We start from the raw sequence: 20,270 nt of genomic DNA, 5'->3' as shown, positions 1-20,270 counted from the left end.
TTATGCCCCCGTCAGATTAGATAGGATCTACCCAGATGCTTCTCTCCTGTGCTTCAGAGGGTGTAATCTAGCTGGCTCCATGTTTCACACATGGTGGTCTTGCCCCCATATTAGAGGTTATTGGAACAAATACTGTATCTCCACCTAATACATTAAGTAACTGTGGTTTTTGTTCCTCAAGATCCATCTATAGCCCTCTTGAACCACAGGGTGGACAAAACCCCTAAACATATTCAGACCTTGATTTTCTTTATGTTTTTGGGAGCTAAAATTACGATAGCCGGTGTCCGAATTTATTATCCGTATGCACCTTTTATCAAGGTATTCAATAAACATATTGAAAAGAAAACATTTGATGGCAGTGACTCTCTTGCTGTGGAATGCAGACATATTGATGTTGAGTTGCAAAAGTAGTAGAGCACACACTTTCACTTAACTTTTCAAAAATACCAAATCATATGCATAGACAATAAACAAAAAAAAAAAAAAGAAAAAGGATTTTCTTGCACATAATTGGATGATTGAAGACAGCAAAACTTTACCTAATTTTATAAACCAAGGCAGTAAATGCATGTCATTTTTTTGTTCAACCAGTGGGTTTAACAAGAAATTGACCATGAATTTAATTTTTTTACCACTAGGTGTCATCCTATCCCAAGTAAATGTTGAGTTGAAATTAACTCAGAATGCAGTTACAGCATTGTAGCCTTCTGTCTTAAAGGCAGGACCTATAAATTTTAAGGTAGAACAGAACTGATATCCTAGCATGACACCTCTCTTACTATAGAAAATGCAATTTTTTAAGAACTCAATAAAGAGCCAAAAAATCTGCCCGCACACGTTACAGGAAATGTATTGCACATAAAGGCAGGTTTAGTAACTTACGGAAAGTTATTACCAAAGTGTAATTGTTCAATTTAATTCTCCTTTGAAACCTGCTAAAGCTGATCATTCACTGTTCAAATGTGGTCGTGCTCCCCCCCCCCTCCCCCACACACACCCAGCCCGACATCCATCAAAATCAAGTGTGTACTTAAAGGTGGTATATAGATTCATATTTATTAGGGGGGCACAGCGTGGCAAAATGTTTTATTTTTAATCCTTCAAAGAGTAATTGAAGGAGCAAAAATCACAAAATTGTAATTTGAATCTAATTGGATGTAGTTATTGTTTGGGCATTTGACAGCCGTTGGCAGCAGCTATCAGCATACAATAGCTGGCAGCGGGGATCCATCCATCTGTGCTGTTAGTGTGGATGGATAAATCTGCTACTCATCTAACAGAGTATGGCCAGTCTCACAGACACTACAATATGATTATTGGTCCAAGTACACTCCAGCTGCTAAACAATATTTTCAGTGAAAAAACGGGTTAACTAAATCTAGATTTCTAGATAATGAATGGGCTGTCCCACTAGCTAAAAAAAAAAAAAAAAAAAAACACTGTAAGGAAGGTAATGTAATTGGAATGTGCCTACTTCTTCTTGCATTCGTTTTCTATTAACAGCTTGAGTATCTGCCTGCAATACTCCATTACCAGGACCTTTTTCAGTTTTTAGTGCTGTCATAGTTTACCTGAAAATGACTCATTCATGTAACACTGCAATGAAATGTATTCTATATAATATTTTAGACAGATTAAGCTTTTTTTGGTGAAATTAAATAAGCACTTTTTTTTTTTTTATAAAAAATTATAAAAATTTAATTATATATATAAATTAAATTAAATTATATATAAATTATAAAAAAGGAAAAAAGACTAACATTTTTTGCCCTACTTTCCGTTACAAAACATATCCAATAAAAATACCAGAACTGTTTAAAACCACCACAATTAGCCCTTTTTGAACAAAAGACACCCCAAGATGATCTAATTTTTTTGCCCCAAATTTTTGGGAAATTAAGAAACATGCCAGTATTGAGGTAGTTAAAACATGGGGATTGGTAATGGTGTACTAGATAAATCAATGTAGAGATCATACTCAGAGGAGGAGGTGAAGGAGGTAATTAATGTATATATCACATACAGTGTGACAGGATCTAGATAATGGGGCTAATGTCATACTTACCTTTCTGGCAGTCATTTTGTGAAAGTGCAACCTCAAGCTGCTGCATGCAAACATCTGGATGAATACCTAATTCCCATACCAGCCGAAGTGGATCCTCCCACTGGAGAAACCACAGCATGCAGTGGGAAAGCTGTGGTTTTTACAGTGGGAACTGTGAAATACATGCAGTAGTCAGGAAGATGTGAAGAAGTGGCATTTTAACAACTGTGCCTCTGGAAAGGTAAGTATAGGGCTTTTTCTATTACAGGAATGTCTTTACATACAAAGTGACCCTGCGCTAACAGAGCCGTTTAAGGGCTTGGCTGTCTGACTTCAGGAGTAAACTATCTGCCATCCCTCTACACAGGGCAGAGGAATCTGAGTTGGTAGTGAAGTGTAAAGTGGTGGCCTTAGTAACACTGTGAAATTAAAGTGATTGTAGAGGCTGAAGTTTTTTTTTTTTTTAACCTTCATGCATAAAAAACCTTCTATGTGCAGCATCCCCCCTTATACTTACCCGAGCCCCATCTTGATCCAGCGATGTGCACAAAACCAGCATCTCTCTCCCTCCTCACTGGCTGAGACATAGCAGTGGGAACCATTGGCTCAGAAACAAGCACACACAAGTGCCCCCATAGCAAGCTGCTTGTTATGGGGCATTCTGAAAGGGGGAGGGGCCAGGAGGGCCACTGTGGGACCAAAAATAGAGGAGAATTGGGACTGGCACTATGCAAAACCATTACACAGAGCAGGTATGACATGTTTGTTGTAATTAAAAAAAAAAAAAAAAGAATTTCCATTAAGGGACACAGGAATTCTTAGACTGTTAGGACATCCAAAAGCAGTCCAACAGAGGAGTGGGCAAAATAACAACAAAGGTAACAGATCTAAGAAAATCAACTGAAAACGAGGAACTGCCTACAGCTCAAAAGGACCCAACTCATAAAGCTGGCGTCAGATGAGGCCTGAATATTTTTGCCTGGTATAGGAAGAGTAGACCAGGTGTTACCCTTGCTAATTTGGAAAGGACGATTGATGCAAAAAGACCAAGAAGCACTCACAAATCTACCAGAGTGCCCCTTGACAAGAAAGGGTGGTACCGCATTTTAAAGACCAAAAATATGAATGCTAGTCAGTCTTATGGGCCATACACACTATAAGATTTTCTGAAGACTTTTTCCTTTAAATTTACCAAAACCATATAATATGAGGTCAAACCTAAACACTTTCAATTTGTATGCAATCTGGCAGGCCCTTGCACTACATAGAAAAGGTAAATCTGAAGGAAAAAGTCTTCAGAAAATCTTATAGTGTGTATCCAGCTTAAGTCACCTGGACATGGTGAAATGAGAAGCCATGGCTGATTGATACTCTCACAGCCCAAAACACATCCAGACAATAAAGGGAATATGCCTTTTAGTGAACTTGAGCCAGACTGAGGGGGCGGCAGAACAACACCCAAGAAAAAAGTCTTATGTCTTAACACCACTTTATTCATGAGCAAAAATAAAAAAGGGGTCCTTGCAGGATAAGGCTGTCAGTTCAGAACTTTTCCTGCAGAGTTGATGGCTACAAAAAAGTGTAGAAAGAGAAGAATGGATTCACACTATGGTCTTTGACAGAAGAATGAACAGAGGGAGCTATATAGGAAACTACCTGTAAAAGGGTCTAAGTCAAGTTGTAAATTATTAATGGTCTTTGAAACAGGATAGATTCGGTAGAAAACAGTAATGCTAAGCACTGTCTGGTCCAGACCCAGCTGCAGGAAGGAGAGGAACCATTCAATGAAGAAACTTCTCAGCATTTGAAGTACAGCTTTCATGTCTGGTGACAGACCTCATGGAAAGTAGCCATCCCAGCTGTTAGCATAGATTAAACATAGATTCAAGAGATGCCCCTGACTAAAAAAAAATGTGAAGTAGTATAGCAAATAAATCAGTCCTTGGCAGTGTTGAGACATGGTCATTCAGCGCCCAGGGCGAAGATCACAAACATATGGGGTAGTGGTGGGTGGTGTCACTGGAAGGAAAAAATGTCCCAGCAGTGGTGGTGTCCCTGTGGAAAAGTGCCCCTGCATCAGTAGTGTCACTAGAAGGAAAAAATGTCCCTGTGTTGACGGTATCACTGGGAGGAATTTATGCTGCTACAGAATGTGGTCAATCTGAGGAGGACTGATTGTCATCTACCAAGTCCTTGGTGCCAAAACAAATCAATCTGTCCAGGGACCCCAAATGACTTGGTCCATGATGACGGTAGAGGTCTGGAGTAAACCTGGACAAACAGACTACCACAAAGGAGGCTACAGTCAGGCACAGGACTCTCATGTAAAAGTATAAGGTCAGGGAACTCCTGGACTGGAGAGTTTGAATTTGGTACCAGAGAGGCTGACATTTCTCCTCTAGGAGAAAAATTCTAGCATGGGCTTTGTCCAGATCTAGACTTATACCATACAAAAAATAATTTAATTCCAGCAACAATTTCTGAGGTTCAGGGTGCACCCAAACTGCTGCAACTTCTGGACAGTCAAAGCAAAATCCACCTTTATGTATGGGAACCGTGAACAAGCTGTAGTAAAGTTCCTGGAATTGTTGCACTACAAAAACTGGGGAAAGGGCACTTTGATCCAGACAGAGGACCTGAAATGGCTTGGTGGGGATCTGTTTGTTTGTGATGACACAGAGTTTGAAGGTAAGAAAACCAAAGAAAAGGCAGGAAGCAAAACTTCTTTCTTGACAGCCAGAAAGGAGAACACTCAGCAGTCTATTTCTTAGGCTTTTTCTGTTGAGAAAGATGGGTGCTTGTGCCGATGGTAGCATCACAGATAAATAGTGTCTAAGATATTGTACCTCAAAGACCATGTGAAATAAATGCTTCTTTACAAGAACACCGCAGTACTGAACCTTGACTGAAGAGCACATGCATAAATACTGCCAGGAGAACTATGTGCTAACAAAATAGCTCCTGGGAAGAACCAAAATAAAAAATGCAGTCTTATGTTTACTTTTATTAAATAAGCAAGGGATTAATTGCAGTAGAGGAAAGATCTCTTTAAAGCAAGTTAACCAGCTAGCCATAGACTTTTCTTTTTATAAGAAAAAAAAAATATATATAAAATTCAATTGTGTTTGATACCACCAAACAAAGCTCATTTGGGTACAGTGTTGCACGATGAAGTCATTGTCAATCTATCAGCACTGAAAAATGACTTGTTAATGAGGAGGTATTACAGGCTGGTACTCAAGTAGTTAAAGAGTCTAAGCTAATTTGATTTACATCCTTGTGCATTTAAGACTTTGTTGCCAGGCTGGTTATTAACTATCAGTGGACCCTAATGGGTTAATGAACTGGTAAGAAAGCCATGTTAGAGGCTGAGGTTAGAAAGCCAGTGGGAACCTATAATGATGTTGACACGCTGTGACCCATTATATATAATTATGCTCTTGGTAACCTCACGGTTGGCTGTAAGGAACTATTTATTACTGCTGTAAAGCATCACAAATTACATGCTGTTTATTTTTGTAATGTCCAAATATGCAAAAGGTTTGGTCAACAGTTTTACAAACTTTTTTTATTACACATTATCGCTACATAATAATATCCTTATATTATATTCAGCTTCTGTATTACTTCAAAAAGTGTTTCTTGCCAGTTCAGTTAATACTGACACTCTAATTAAGGCATCTTCTACAGATCACTTTCCAATTATGATTTTCTCTAAGTGCTGATGTGCCTAGCGGGGTGAAGGGATCTACACAGTACAATTATAACTAAGTGGCTTCAGCACTTAGGATGAAAACTTAAAGAGCAGAATAAGTGATATAGTGAGATAACATAATGGAAAGTGCTCAGAAAGTTAATTCAGCTGCACATATTCTTTCTATACATTCTCCTCAACAAATGTGAAAAATGTTCCTTTATTGTGCATGGCGCTCAAAAAAATTGTACTAGTTATCACATCACCTAATACAATTATGACAAAATGCCTGTTGTTGACTCTTTCTGCTCAAAGATGGTGCATATTACTTGAAATAGGGAATCTGTATTACCACCTTAAGGCTCCGTTCACATGTGAGCGTATGGATCGCGGGCAGAACCGCTGCAGTTCCGCCCGCGATCCGGAGATTTATTGCGAATCGCGGGATGCCTAGCGTTGCCCGTTGATTTGCAATAGCCCCCCAAACGCCGAGCGATGTTGCCGCGATTTCCACCTGCCGAATCGCGGCAACATCGCGCAAACAAAATCGCTGGACGCAATACGCTCCAAAGAAGTACAAGAGCTTCTTTGGAGCGTATTGCGTCCTGCGATTTTGTTTGCGCGATGTTGCCGCGATTCGGCAGGCGGAAATCGCGGCAACATCGCGTTTGGGGGGCTATTGCAAATCGCGGGACGCCTAGCGTTGCCCGATCGCGGCGGTTCTGCCCGCGATCCAAACGCTGACATGTGAATGCAGCCTAATGGTGTTCATTTTTGTGTGTAGTTCAGCATGCTTCACTTAACAGATGAGTGAAGAATGTTGGAGGTATGTAGAGAAAATGTCAATGGTTTTGGAGGAACAAGGTAAGGTACACCCTAAAATGAACACTTTACAATCAAAGTGACAGTTTCTGTGTATAGCCCACTTCCCACTATTTTGAACTCGCTTTTCCAGAGTTCCCCAATTTCTCTTTTCATCAGTGCAACAGCCATAAATATACCCTTGTGTTATCTGGTACTGGAGCTCAGAATGAGTGGAGATGTTATTTCCTATGTCGTGTGACATTGTTTGAGCTTAGCAATTGACCTCTAGACCCAAACTTTGTGTCATGGGAGGAGATCACATGTTCCCCCATAACCAGAAGCATTAAATATTGCACAGTGGCAGCCACAGAAGTAGGAACAGTTGGGAAGCACTGGAAAGGTGAGTATAAATTGGTCAGCAGGTGGGCTTTACACTGACACTGTAAAGCAGTTTCTCTTTACGCATGTATGTACTTAATAGATTGAATTTATTTTTAGGCTACATAATAAAGATCCAAAAAAGCCATCAAATCCTAACTTGTGGATCACTAAAAATAACATTTTAATGGCTGAATCCAAATATTGCATGCCTGTGCATTAATTCTGATTTAATTGTATGAATGTGAGTTAGGGACCATAGATTGTATGCTTCTTGAGGGCAGGGACTGATGTGAATGTGTAATGTATATGTAAAGCTCTGCGTAAATTGACAGCGCTATATAAGTACCTGAAATAATAATAATAATTGGTTTCAGCTGATTTGACACTTCAAACATTAACATATTGTACGTTCTCCCAAAATAGCTGTTTTGGCCAGATTTTTTAACAGATCATTTAGGTGACCTTTTTAGATCCTTGAATTAATCATTCAAGGATCTCTACCTAATCATTATTTAGGCAGAGAAATATAAAGCTTTCATAGCTTTAATATCTTTATAAATGATATACGGTCTGGGATTAAGAGCACCATTTCAGTCTTTGCAGATGACACTAAGCTTTGCAGTGGAATAACTTCTTTACATGATGTCTCCAATTTACAAGCTGACCTCAAGGCACTGTTTTATTGGGCAACTATGTGGCAAATTAGGTTTAATGTTGATAAATGTAAACTTAAGCACTTGGGGGCTAAGAATATGCATGTAGCATACATATTAGGGGGAGTAGAACTGGGGGAATCCATAGCGGAGAAAGATCTGGGTGTTCTGGTAGATCCTAAGCTTAATAAAGCATGCAATGCCAAGCTGCTGTTTCCAAAGCAAGCAAAGTCCTTTCTTGTATTAACAGAGGCATTGACTCCAGAGAGAGAGATATCATTTTGCCCCTGTACAAATCATTAATAAGACCTCATCTGGAATATGCAGTTCAGTTTTAGGCACCAGTTCTTAAAAAGGATATCAAGGAACTGGAGAAAGTGCAGAGAAGGGCAACCAAAGATGCATGGAGGAGCTCAGCTATGGGAAAAGGTTAGAGGAACTGAATTTATTATCTCTTGAGAAGAGATTAAGGGGGTGTATGACCAGCATGTATAAATACATAAGCGGTCCATATAGTGAACTTGGTGTTGAGTTATTTGCTTTAAGGTCAACACAGAGGACAAGGGGGCACTCATTACATCTAGAGGAAAACCAATTTCGTCTCAAAATATGGAAAGGTTTCTTCACCGTAAAAGCTGTAAAAATGTAGAACAGACTCCCTTCAGAGGTGGTTCTGGCTAGCTCACTAGATTACTTTAAAAAAGGCCTGGATTCTTTCCTGGGTGTATATAATATAAATAGGTACTAATATTTATAGGTAAAGTTGATCCATGGAATATCCGATTGCCTCTCAGGGGATCAGGAAGGAATTTTTTTCCCCTGCTGTTGCAAATTGGATCATGCTTTGCTGGGGTTTTTTTGCCTTCCTCTGGATCAACTGCGGGTATAGGATTGTGTATATGGGATTGTATGGTTGTGTTTTCTTTACTGTTTTTTTTTTGCTTTTTATTGGTTGAGCCAGATGGACTTGTGTCTTTTTCAACCTGACTAATTATATAATGAAGCCTACACAGGTAAATTTACCACCAGATATTTTGCATCTTGCATAAACTTGATCTCAATTGGTTCTTTGTCAGCTTGTGTCACGCAGGAATAACTTCTAGCTGTTGCATGTATTTGAAATTGCTAACCAGCAGCACAACCAGCCAATTGAACAATATGAATGAGATTCCTGTTAAGCACATCATGGCAATGGCTGTCTAATAAAGAATACACTTTAGTTAGAAGGATGAGAGTCTGCAGTATATGTTATCATCAGATACTTTTGCAAGGAAATGTGGACTTGTAAGAGGACTGTTTTCAGCTGGACTTGTAAGAGGACTTTTATCAGCTTACTCTTTTTGATCAGTTTGGTTCCACAGCTTATTGTATTTCACTGATGTTAAAGTAATTTTAACTCCCATAGTGAATCACGTCATCAAATCATATTTACTTACTTTGCTTTAGCCTCTGCATCTTCATATGCCTTGTTGGAGACATCATCTAAACCCCCAATTAAGTGTTTGAAAGAACTGTAAGAAATACAAAGTATAGTTAGCAATCAGTACCAATTAAAGCTAAACATACAGAAAATAATCAAGATCATCAGGTTATCTGGTATATATTGTTTCTTCTGTTCTTTGCCAACCTGGAAGTAGGATTGCAAAACTCTCATGCTACACTAATTAGTTTAGACATTTCTCCACCATGTTAGTCTATGTGCAAGATATCCAGCAAACAAGTAATTTAAGACGGCAGCAATTGGTGTTACATTGCCTACATCCTCATTAAATGTTTTTTTTTTTTTTCCTTCATTGCAGTCAGACACTCATGACTCTTAGAAGTGTATATATTTATACTATAGTCATTTCCAATTCCTATAACAAAAATAAAAGCATAACTCTGATGAATGTTACTTTCTGTCAGGGCAGACAAGAAAGCAAATGTGATAAGTCACCGCAGACAGTGGCTTCCCAGTAGTATTCATTTAAGCGTATATTACATTTAGAAATTCCTTTTGACTAAATGTCACGGTGTGGTGTGTTTCAATGATTTGAAAGTCCAAATATTGTGAAGTGTTTCATGAAAGGCAAACAGCATGTGTTTTAGTCTAAAACTGTGTGCTTCCCTTTTCTTTATATGATTCTTCTCTATGCAACATGCCAGTGCCAACACGCTAAGAAGTTGGTTTTATAAACAAAGATAAGCCATGGTAATAAATAATACAGTTTACCTACTGCGATAAGTAGTGGAGATGACGTTCTGCACTGCTCAATGCAGCACAGTAAAAAACGAATGACTAGTTATGTGCATTTATCACACCTTATTAAACTGGCAGTTAGTTCAATATATCCATTGTCCCTTGCTGTAAAATGACTCCTTCCCTGCATTGCTAGCAAAGATGGGGCAACAGCAGGGAGAGATGAGAATAACCGGTGCAATGTTAAAATGAAGCAGAATTACTTCCTCTGCCTCCTCTGTCAACATTTGCAAGGCCCAGCAAAATACAAATTACTGTAATTAGAAGGGAGTAGGGGAGCAGGGACCATGCTTATTATGTTTTCCTGCCTTTTTTTTTTTTTTAGTAAGAAGTAGATGAGCCCCTGATTTTATGAGACTACAGGCACCTCACTAGGACATACAGTATATACTGTACAGTTATAAATCTTTTAATGAGAATTTTTACATTTAAATGAATATCCCCCTTTCTTTGGTAGTAGCTTCAAGAAGTGTGTCCATTTGCAGACCCCTGGTTCAGGAGTCTAAGAATGGGTTCACAGGTCCATCTGCGGTTTGCAGTCCGGTGTTCTGTGCGTTTGTGTTCACAGGTAGGGATGATCGAACTTTTGAAAAGTTTGGTTCGACCAGAACCCCCGAACTTCCCGAAAGTTCGGGCCCTGATTTGGCATTTTTTGGGCATCTTTGGAGGCAGGCATAACATCTGAACTTCTGTATAGGGGTATATATACACACACACATATATGTATATATACACATACACACATATAGGTGTGATAGGAGCGGAACCCTATCCCTGCAAATAATTTCATTAGCGCAGGGATGGGGTTCTGCTACTTTCACACCTATATGTGTGTATGTGTATATATACATATATGTGTGTGTGTATATATACCCCTACACAGAAGTTCAGATGTCATGCCTGCCTCCAAAGACGTCCACAAAAAAAGCATAATAAACTCCTGAAACAAAAACGCCCAGGTGTGACAGGAGCGGAACCCCATCCCTGCTCTACTAATAATTCTAAGAAAAATTATCTTTTTCTTATGGCGGTCACCCTGACATGGATGAATTTGGTCACCCTGTCATACAAGGAGCGGAGCCCCATCCCTGCTCTACTATTAATTCTAAGAAAAATTATCTTTTTCTTATGGCGGTCACCCTGACATGGATGAGTTCTGTCACCCTGGCATAACAGTCAGAGTCAGTTCACCCTACACTACACTATGGTCACCCTGACACTTAACACTTTCCCTACAGAAACTAGATTACTGAATCTAACTATAGTGGTATATAGTACCCTAACTACACTAGATATCCCTTTCCTCACACTAATAATTGCTAAATGACACTTTTGCAGCAGGAGTACCAGAAGTGCTTCCACTCTCTTCCACAGCCCCTGTATTACAGTGCTAGAGATTTGGCGGGGCTATGTTATATACTGGGGGGGCGTATTCACTACTGATTGGCCTCTGGACCCCCTAGTCACTCCAATCACATTCCTAGCATCCTCCTGCCCCTTCAATTGGCTTTTACTGATGTTTATGGTCCAATCACAGGCTTTTAACCACTTTACTACCAGTCACGTAACCTCTACGTGATCAGACTTTGCGGGGTTATACCGGGATGATGCCTCTAGCTAGAGGCATCATCCCGGTACCGTTGTTTGAAGCCGACGGTCGGCTTTCCGTCGGTAACGATCGATGCGGCTCGGGAGCCGCTCGATCGTTACCCGGGGGGGCGGGAGGGGACGTCCCCCCCCTCCCGCCGCCTTCCGCGGCTTTGCTCGGGGCTACCGTCCCACCGGGAGCCCCGAGCACCCAGCCGGCACGTCCGCCGGCTGGATGGAGTCCCGATGAATGCCGGAAACGGCATCGATCGGGTCTCCGATGACGTAACCCGGAGGCGGCGTCCATGACGTCACGTCCGGGTTACTGTGCTGCAAAAGGCGGCAGATTTGAAAAACGGCTGTATGCAAAAATGCCGTTTTCGGCGTTTTGCATACAGGGAAGTGTAGTGGAGGGGTCCAGGGTCTTTTAGACCCTCGATCCCTCCATAAAGAGTACCTGTCACGACATATTGCTGTCACCAGGGATGTTTACATTGCTTGTGACAGCAATAAAAGTGATCAGATTTTTTTTTTTTTAAAAACCTGTAATAAAGTTTAAAAAAAAAGAAAAAATAAATAGGAAAAAAAAAAAAAAAAAAATTTAGCCGTCCCCGTCACCGTTAGCTCGCGCACAAAAAAAAACGTATACGCAAGTCGAGCCGCAAATGAAATCGCTGTTCAAACCACACATGTGAGGTATCGTCGCGATCACCAGAGCGTGGGCAATAATTAAAAAAAAAGAGCTACACTCTAACTCTAAACTGGTAACCGTTAAATAAATTTAAAGCGTCGCAGATTGAGATCTCTATTGACCGTAGTTTGTCGCCATCCCACGGGGGGGCGCAATTTTAAACCGTAACATGTTTGGTATCTATTTACTCGGCGTGACATCATCTTTCACAATATACAAAAAAAATGGGCTAACTTTACTGTTTAGTATTTTTTAAATGCAGTGAAATGTGATTTTTCAAATTTTTTCCAAAAAAATGGCGTTTTAAAGACCGCTGCGCAAATACCGCGTGACAAAAAATTTTGCAATGACCGACATTTTATTCTCCAGAGTCTTTGCTAAAAAAATATATATAATGTTTGGGGGTTCTAAGTAGTTTTCTAGGAAAAAATACTGGTTTTAACTTGTGAACAAAAAGTGTCCGAAATAGGGCTGGGGCTAAAGTGGTTAAAGACCAGTTCCTGTCCCATTGCATTTTGGGCGGTTCTGGTTGCCGAATTCCGAACAGTCAATGTTCGGGTCGAACCGATGGTCGACCCGAACCGTTCGATCATCCCTATTCACAGGTTCAGGTGCAAATGCTTCCCTGAATTCCCACCTAAACCGGACCCAAAAAAAAGTACAGGTCCCTATTTACATTTGCACTGTAGCTGCCCCAGACATGTGTGAGCCGCCTCCACTGAAAGCTGGTAACACTCACATGTTATGCGACTTGGATGCGGTGTAAAACGCATGCAATTCGCATATACTGTATGTGAACCCAGCCTTAACGGGTAACTCCACTTTCATGGGAAAAAAAATAGCAAATAAAAAAATAAATAATAATATAGCATATACAATTGTGACACAAGTTATATTGTAATTGAATTTTTTGAAAATGTTCAATCTGCATCTGCTGTAATTTTCTGTAAAATGCAATGCAATATGGCTACCTGGCTTCCTGGCTAGTGTTCTGTACACACAATGTGAACAGAATGCCTCCCACAAACATGATTTCATGCTTGTGTGATTGGCTAACTGATTTTCCCAAAAGTCTACACTATGAAAACAAGTCAGATTTCAGGCATCCCCTGCAACAAAAATGTCACTTTTGGTGGGCTACTCCCAATAGAAAGATATGTCTAAAGGGATACAGACCCAGCAGATTTCCTCATTAGAGCCCTGCAGCTTCAGCAGCTGATTGATAATTATGAAACCCCTCCCATTAGACCCACTCAGAACAGAGGCACAGAGGACCAACCAGGGATTTCTTCAGATTAACAAAAGGTAGGAATCTGCAACAAAGTTTGTTAAAATCCATGTACATATATCACCCAGCAGGGAATGTTTTTTTTTCTCAACAAAAGTGGAGCTACGCTTTAATGTTAGTTTTTAATTGCTAGTAACATTGGGTGTGGCCACTGGTAATCACTCAAATACAGTTATGATCCATGTGCTTCACTGTGTCTGGATCTCTATGTCCAAGAAAACCCAAGGTGGCTATGAATGCAGCCCAACACAAAAACCAACTAACTTTAAAATGCAGATTTTTTTTTTTTTTTTTTTTTAATGCATTTACAGTTAGCGAACACATGCTGTTTAAAAAATTAATGAGAGTGTCTATTTACTGGACTTTTATAAGATTTATCTTCATTAAAACAAATATTCAACTCTACAATTATGCCTTATTCATGTCATCAGTTTTTAGCAGCACCTATATTTGTGAGCAACTACTTTCTAGGATGAAGCCTACCAAGGGCAAAATTAGAACCAAAATATCTGATAAGCCTCTTGCAAATTCATTGAAAACTGCTACTACATCAATTGAATCAAATATCGCCCTAGTTTTACATTTATAATTGAAACTATTACAAAAAAAAAAGAATTTTTTTTTACTAAGCTTGGTACATTTTCTATATCAGTCATCTTTAAAGAGGCTGTAAACCCACTTTAAATGCTTTTGCCTATAGGTAAGCCTATATTAAGGCTTACCTATAGGTGCTATAAATATCTCCTAAACATGCACCGTTTAGGAGATATTTACAGTGCATGCAGCCGATGATGTCACCCGTGCCCTTCCTTCAGAGCCCTATGCCGTGAATGGCGGCTCCCGCGTGCATGCGCTGGAGTGATTTAATCGCGCCCCTGGCCAATCAGATGGCCGGAGGACACGAAAAAGGAAGTAGGATGGCTGGACATGTCGACCGCACTGTCGCTGAGTGGGCCGCACTGCGAGGGCTTCGTTTTAAGGTAAGTATTTCATAATGAGCTAGTATACGATGCATACTAGCTCATTATGCCTTTGTCGTTACAGGGTTTTTTTTTTCTCAATTTTTTTATGTGGGTTTACTTCCTCTTTAACTTGTAATCTGCCCGACTTTTTCTGCTCATAAGCTATCCTTATTGCTGGACTCCATTCACACCTGAGCTAATCGATATACTGGCGTTTTTTTAAGATTTTCAGCTTTCTACAAGCTTTTTTAAAGCATTTTAGAAGTGTATTACAAGGGTTTTACAGCTTCAGGTATTTTTGTTTAGCCAATAGAAAGCACTAGGGGGGGAGCGGGAGAGGAAATTAGGGGTGAAGTGCTGCTATTTGAGCATTTTACGAGTGTTTTTTCTGCTCAAGTCAGGCGTTTCTACTGAAGTCTAGTGGGCTAAAAACGCTTATAATCTGCCAAAAAGAAGCGCATGTACTTTTTTGAGCTCCAGGCATTTTGCTTCAGGCGACAGAACACTCAGATGTGAACAGGGGCCATTGCATTTTGGAGCTTCAGAGCTGAGAGTTTTACAAGCTGAAAAAGGCTTAGGTGTGAACAAGGTCTTAGTGTATTTTATGTTTGGCCCAAGATCATTTCTCTTCTTATAATGTGGCCCAGGAAGGTCAAAAGGTTGGGCATCCTTTCTTTTAAGTAAAGAGCAGTGTGCCAACAACATACCAAAAAATAAAGTAAAAAAAGGGCTAAACAATTACTTTGTGGGAATACTCAAAGAACAAAAAAAGGAGAACAAGAGAGGAAGAGGATTTGCTATACTGTCAGTGAGTCATTTCTGGTATTCTATGTGTTTAACAGTATGACCCTTTTACTGGTTTTTCAGGATAGAGGGTAGCATATTATGAGACAGGTAAACCTCCCCACACACACACTAGGCAATATGGGCTCCTATAAGCATATTAGATGTATTTGGGTACTCCAAGCTGGTATATTTCTGAGTTTGTATTGATTCACTTTTTCCAATTAAAAAGATTCTTGTTTAGAAAATAACTGATTATGAGAATAGGCTAAAAGATTAGCAAGTATGCTGTGGCTTGTGAATAACTTTCAGATCATTACTGACAGCTTTGCTCTTTTGATAAATGTTTAATCTTCCCTTTTTCCTCATCTACATCGAACATATCATTCTATATCATACCATTCCATAGTTTAAGTAATTTATTACTTGGAGGGAAATCTTACAGTTTGTGTGACTGCACTGGTGAAATCAAATGATAAAACGTTTTTTCATACGTACTGCACTAGCGAGGTCATACATAAGCCATGAGCTTGTATTCATTTCTGTTAAAGAACAGTTATTTAAACAGCCCACTTCGTTGCAGTATTTGAAAGCTGTATTAAATTGGTATTAAACCCAAAAGCAAACATTTATTAAATTGCATCTTACCAGTTTTAGGTGTGATGGCTGCATTTATTTTCTTTTTCTTTTTTTTTTTCTTTTTTCTGATCCAGTCAACAAGTGTGTTTTTCAAAAGCACAAGCTCTCCATCAGAATGTATCAGTGTGTAAAATGATCAGCTTTTATTTATAGGTATGAAAAACCCTTATCCCAAAAGGAAAAAAAAAGAGCTTGCTGTAGATGATTATAAAGTGGAGTTTGGCTTCAATTTGTAGTGTATTTAAATCTGCTAATACATTTAACACTGCTCCCCGCCCCAACTGACAATGCTGCTGTTTGCTGTGCCTCCTATTCCTATTCTTCCAGAGTGTTGTCTCACTAATATAGGAGGTGTTTTACTGGCCAGATCACCAGGGGATTGGTAAGCTGCAATATAATAAATGTTTGGTTTTGGAATTAATACCACTTTAACTTCTTGCCCACATACATTTACTGCGGGGCGGCGGCTCCTCTGTACAGAACCATGTACAGGTATGTGATTCTACACTTCTGTGTCTGGGGTGTGCACATGCAGTGCCGGTAGCCCTCTCCCACTGTGATTGGACACAGCGGGAGCCAATCAGCAGGTCCGGCGGACTCTCTGTCCGCCGGCACCCAGCGATCGTTCGGGATGTACATAAGGCAGATGGTCCTTCTGTTAGTAGGGGAGGTAGAGATTCTTTGTTTCTGCTAAGCAAGAACATGGATCTCTGCCTTATCACAGTAAAAACACATCCCCCACAGTTAATCAACTCCCTATGGACACATTTAACCCTTTGATCGCCCCTGATGTTAACCCCATTCCCTGCCATTCTCATTAGTACAGTGACAGTGCATATTTTTCGCACTGATCACTGTATTAATGTCACTGGTTCCCCAAAAAAGTGTCACTTAGGGTCTGATTTGTCTGCCTCAATGTCACAGTACTGCTATAAGTCGCTGATCGCCTCCATTACTAGTAAAAAAAATTAAAATACAAATTCCGTAAAACTATCTCATAGATTGTAGATGCTGTAACTTTTGTGCAAACCAATCAATGTATACTTATTGGGAATTTTTTTTACCAAAAATATGTAGCAGAAGACATATTTGCATAAAGTTTTTTTCCCCATTTTTTTATTGGATGTGTTTTATAGCAGAAAGTAAGAAAACAAAAAAATTCCTATCAAATACTTACCGTCATTTTCCTTCCCTGATGGAGTCCATGGCAGCATACATATGGGTTATCCCCACCTCCTCTCCTCTCCTATAGGACCCCACTCCCATAAATTTTTACTCAGAGCCAAAGGCCACGTTTCGTAATTAGCCTACTCATGACATTGAGAGGGAACTCCTGCTGCCATGGAGTCCATCAGGAAAGGAAAAATATGGTAAGTATTTGATAGGATATTTTCTGTTATCCTGAGAGACTCCATGGCAGCATACGCATGGGAACTAACTAGCCATACACCCTACGGGCGGGCAATGCTAAACCAAAGGCTTTGATTTGTATTGTCAACAGACAGGACCTTCAAGCCAAAAAAATAAAGAGGATAAAGAAGCAGTCTCTACACAATAATGAGCCGTAAATGTATTGAGGACCACAAGGCTGCCCTACAAATTACATTGGGAATCACATGCTGCCCAAGATGTAGACACACTCCTGGTTGAGTGAGGGGTCACTACCTCCAAAAGAACCAAGCCCTCAGCTCTTTGAGCCTGTCGGAAGGCCTGGACAACCCATGCCACAATCGTCCTAGATGAGGCACGTTTCCTTTTGTTCTTTACGCAGGATTCCCCATTTACTAGATAGGCACTTTAACCAATTAAGCCACAACGCGACCTCTCCCACATCTAAGGATGCATGTTAGTACTCAAAAGATTGGCAGAACAATTTCTTGGTTCCCATGAAAAACTGATGTATCCTTGGGGATTGAGTCAAGCATAGGTAACAGCATCACTCGCTCTGATAATAAAATAAAGAAAGGTTCTCCATAACCAATGCTTCAGTATCTGAGGATATTTATGCTGACATGATAGCCATGAGAAAGGTGACCTTGACAGAGGTCTATAACAGAAACAGCCCTAGATCACTCCGCTCCAATTCCTAAGAGGGAGGCAAGAATGAGAGGGAGGTTCCATCTGGGAAACCTCTGCTTACTCCGAGGTCTGAGCCTAGTTGCTCCCTAAAGAATTATCAGGCGAGAAGAAAAATGGCTAGGCCTGGATATACCTGTGAAGGCCGATAAAGCTGACAATTGTACTCTGAGGGAGATCCAAATCTGACTGGAGAAAGCACAGAATATTTTGAACTTCAGTAACATTACATGATCCATCAGCAGCAGACATGTGTTGCAAAAACTTTGACCAGATTCTTCCATAAACTTTATTCATGTTCACTCTCCTAGTATTTATGAGAGCGAAGATGACTACGGAGGAGCAGGCGAGGCTCTCCAATCTCAAGAATCAGACGCCACTGTGTTGGACATTGATGTAGAATTGCACCTAATGACAGAAGGTCTGACCTGAGGGGAAGGGGCTCTAGTAGCGAAGCTGTGCTAGCATGGGGAGCAATGGCCTATTTGGCCAATAAGGCATAACTGCTGCTACTTCCACAACTTCTGTTCTGAGTCTTCAAAGAAACCTGAGGATGACAGTAATTGGAAGAACCACACAGGTCCCACTGCATTTCCAATGATCTGTCAGGGGCAGGGCATCTCTCCTGAAGCCCTGGACATACCGGCCCCAAGTATAATACTCTTCCAACTTCCTGTTGCACAGGTAGGAGAACGGATCGACTTCTGTGCTAACCCCTACGGACAAAATCCACCTGAAAACCCCCACATGGAGAGACCATTCGTTGTTGTCTAATTAGATACTGGAAAGAAAGTCTGTTAAAATATTCTGGACTCTGGGGACATAAGCCGCTGAGATGCTAGAGTCTTCTGAGCCCAAGACACAATTGGCTTGTAGGGTGGCAAAGGCTGCCTGTAATTTCAGAATGTTCAACACAATCTTGTGAAACTGACAGTCCCACCTGCTTTGAGCTATCTCAGAAAGGCAGTAAACTTCCATCCTGTATTGCTGGCATCAGAAATGGCTGTGAACCAGGAAATGGGGCAATGGAATGGCAAATAAGTAAGTTTCTCTGTTCCAGCCACCAGGGACTCTGTCATGACTGAGGTTATGTAGAAGATGACATGAATTCTGCTTCCTAGCTTCCATTGCTCGAGAAACCTCCTCTGGAAGGGCCGCATTCTCCAGGGCGTCCACTTGACCACCGATAATTTTAGACACTGAAAGGCGTGCAGGTGGGAAGAAGACAGGGCCAGGAGTATTCTGTTCCAGATCATTGTGATCTAGAGGCAAAGCAATGGTCCTGTTGATTATATTGCATTGAGCCCCAAGGTAGACAAGAGACTTAGTGGGTGTCAGGTGGCTCTTTCTGAGATTCAACAGTCAGCCTAAATTTGAGGAGCATTGAAAAGACCTGAGCTCTGGACTCCAGCAGCTGCCCTCTGTCTTGAGATAGTAGGAGAAGGTCATTCCGGTAACGATGCAGGCATATTCCCCTTGTTTAGATAAAGACTATAACAACCAATAAAGCTTTGAAAAAAAAAAAAACATCAAAAACATGTAGGGGGATGTTGAAAGCCCGAATGGTAGAAAAGTAAAATGGAGAATGGTCTTGACCTATGGCGAACCCGAAGTAACTTGCGGAAGACTTCTACAATGGGCACATGCATCTTTAGGTCTATGGGAACAAGCCAGTCACCTGGCTAGACCCACTATGAATCAGGGACAATGTCTCCATCTTGAACTTATTTTTAAAGAAAACTGGCCATTCTTATTCTTCATGACCATAAAGAGGGGCAAGTTCATGCCCTGAAATCTTTTGCATTCTGGGACTGGCACAGCAGCACCTTGCGACACCAGAGACTTTACGTACTACAAGAGAATTTGCTTCTTTACCTTGGAGTGAGGCAAATCTGTGGAAATGAATCAGAGATGAGGAGGACATCTGAAGGACCATGCATGTCCTGAAACTACCGCTTTGACGTTTCAATAGTCTGGTGCTCAAATTCAGCCTCTCTAATACCTGAGGTCGAGTTTATTAGCAGATGTATGAGGGGATATCTGGCCTCTTCACCAGCTCTCCCTAAAATACTGGTCTGTAAAAGCATGAGACCCCTGTAGGCTCAGAACTTTGTCCTCTAGACTGTGTCACCTTCTGGCCTAGCAGGCGCCGGTCCGAAGGCCAAACCCTGATTTGCCAACTGTGGCCCGGGTTATTGTGCTATTCAGCTTGTTGCCAAAAAATGAAGCTCCCTCAAAGGGATCTTACACCATCCCTGCAAGAGGCAGGATCAGCAAGTCAACGCCACAGCCATAGCACCCACTTAGCTGAAACGAACGAGTGCATAACCACTATGTTTGAGGCTTCACAATGGCAACTTCTGCCAGCTCCGGCTCCTGAACTACTGATTTTCTGGCCTCTTCATCTGAAAATGCTCTTGTCCCCA

At 40.7% G+C, this 20,270-nt stretch overlaps 1 protein-coding gene across 4 annotated transcripts in view; it reads right to left on the bottom strand.

Annotated features, from left to right (window-relative positions):
* Positions 1-20,270, bottom strand: part of PRKG1 (protein kinase cGMP-dependent 1) — a 1,462,571-nt gene that overhangs the window by 91,426 nt on the left and 1,350,875 nt on the right. For all 4 annotated transcript variants that reach the window (XM_082269170.1, XM_082269171.1, XM_082269168.1 and 1 more), the window contains exon 9: positions 9,016-9,090. In XM_082269170.1, coding sequence (XP_082125296.1) covers positions 9,016-9,090 — 75 coding nt within the window. The remainder of the gene's footprint in view (positions 1-9,015; positions 9,091-20,270) is intronic.

This window comes from Pelophylax lessonae (genome assembly GCF_965119305.1).
Source record: "Pelophylax lessonae genome assembly, chromosome: 9".
In the NCBI taxonomy this organism is placed as follows: Eukaryota; Metazoa; Chordata; class Amphibia; order Anura; family Ranidae; genus Pelophylax; species Pelophylax lessonae.
This window is presented reverse-complemented; position numbering and strand designations above follow the sequence as displayed.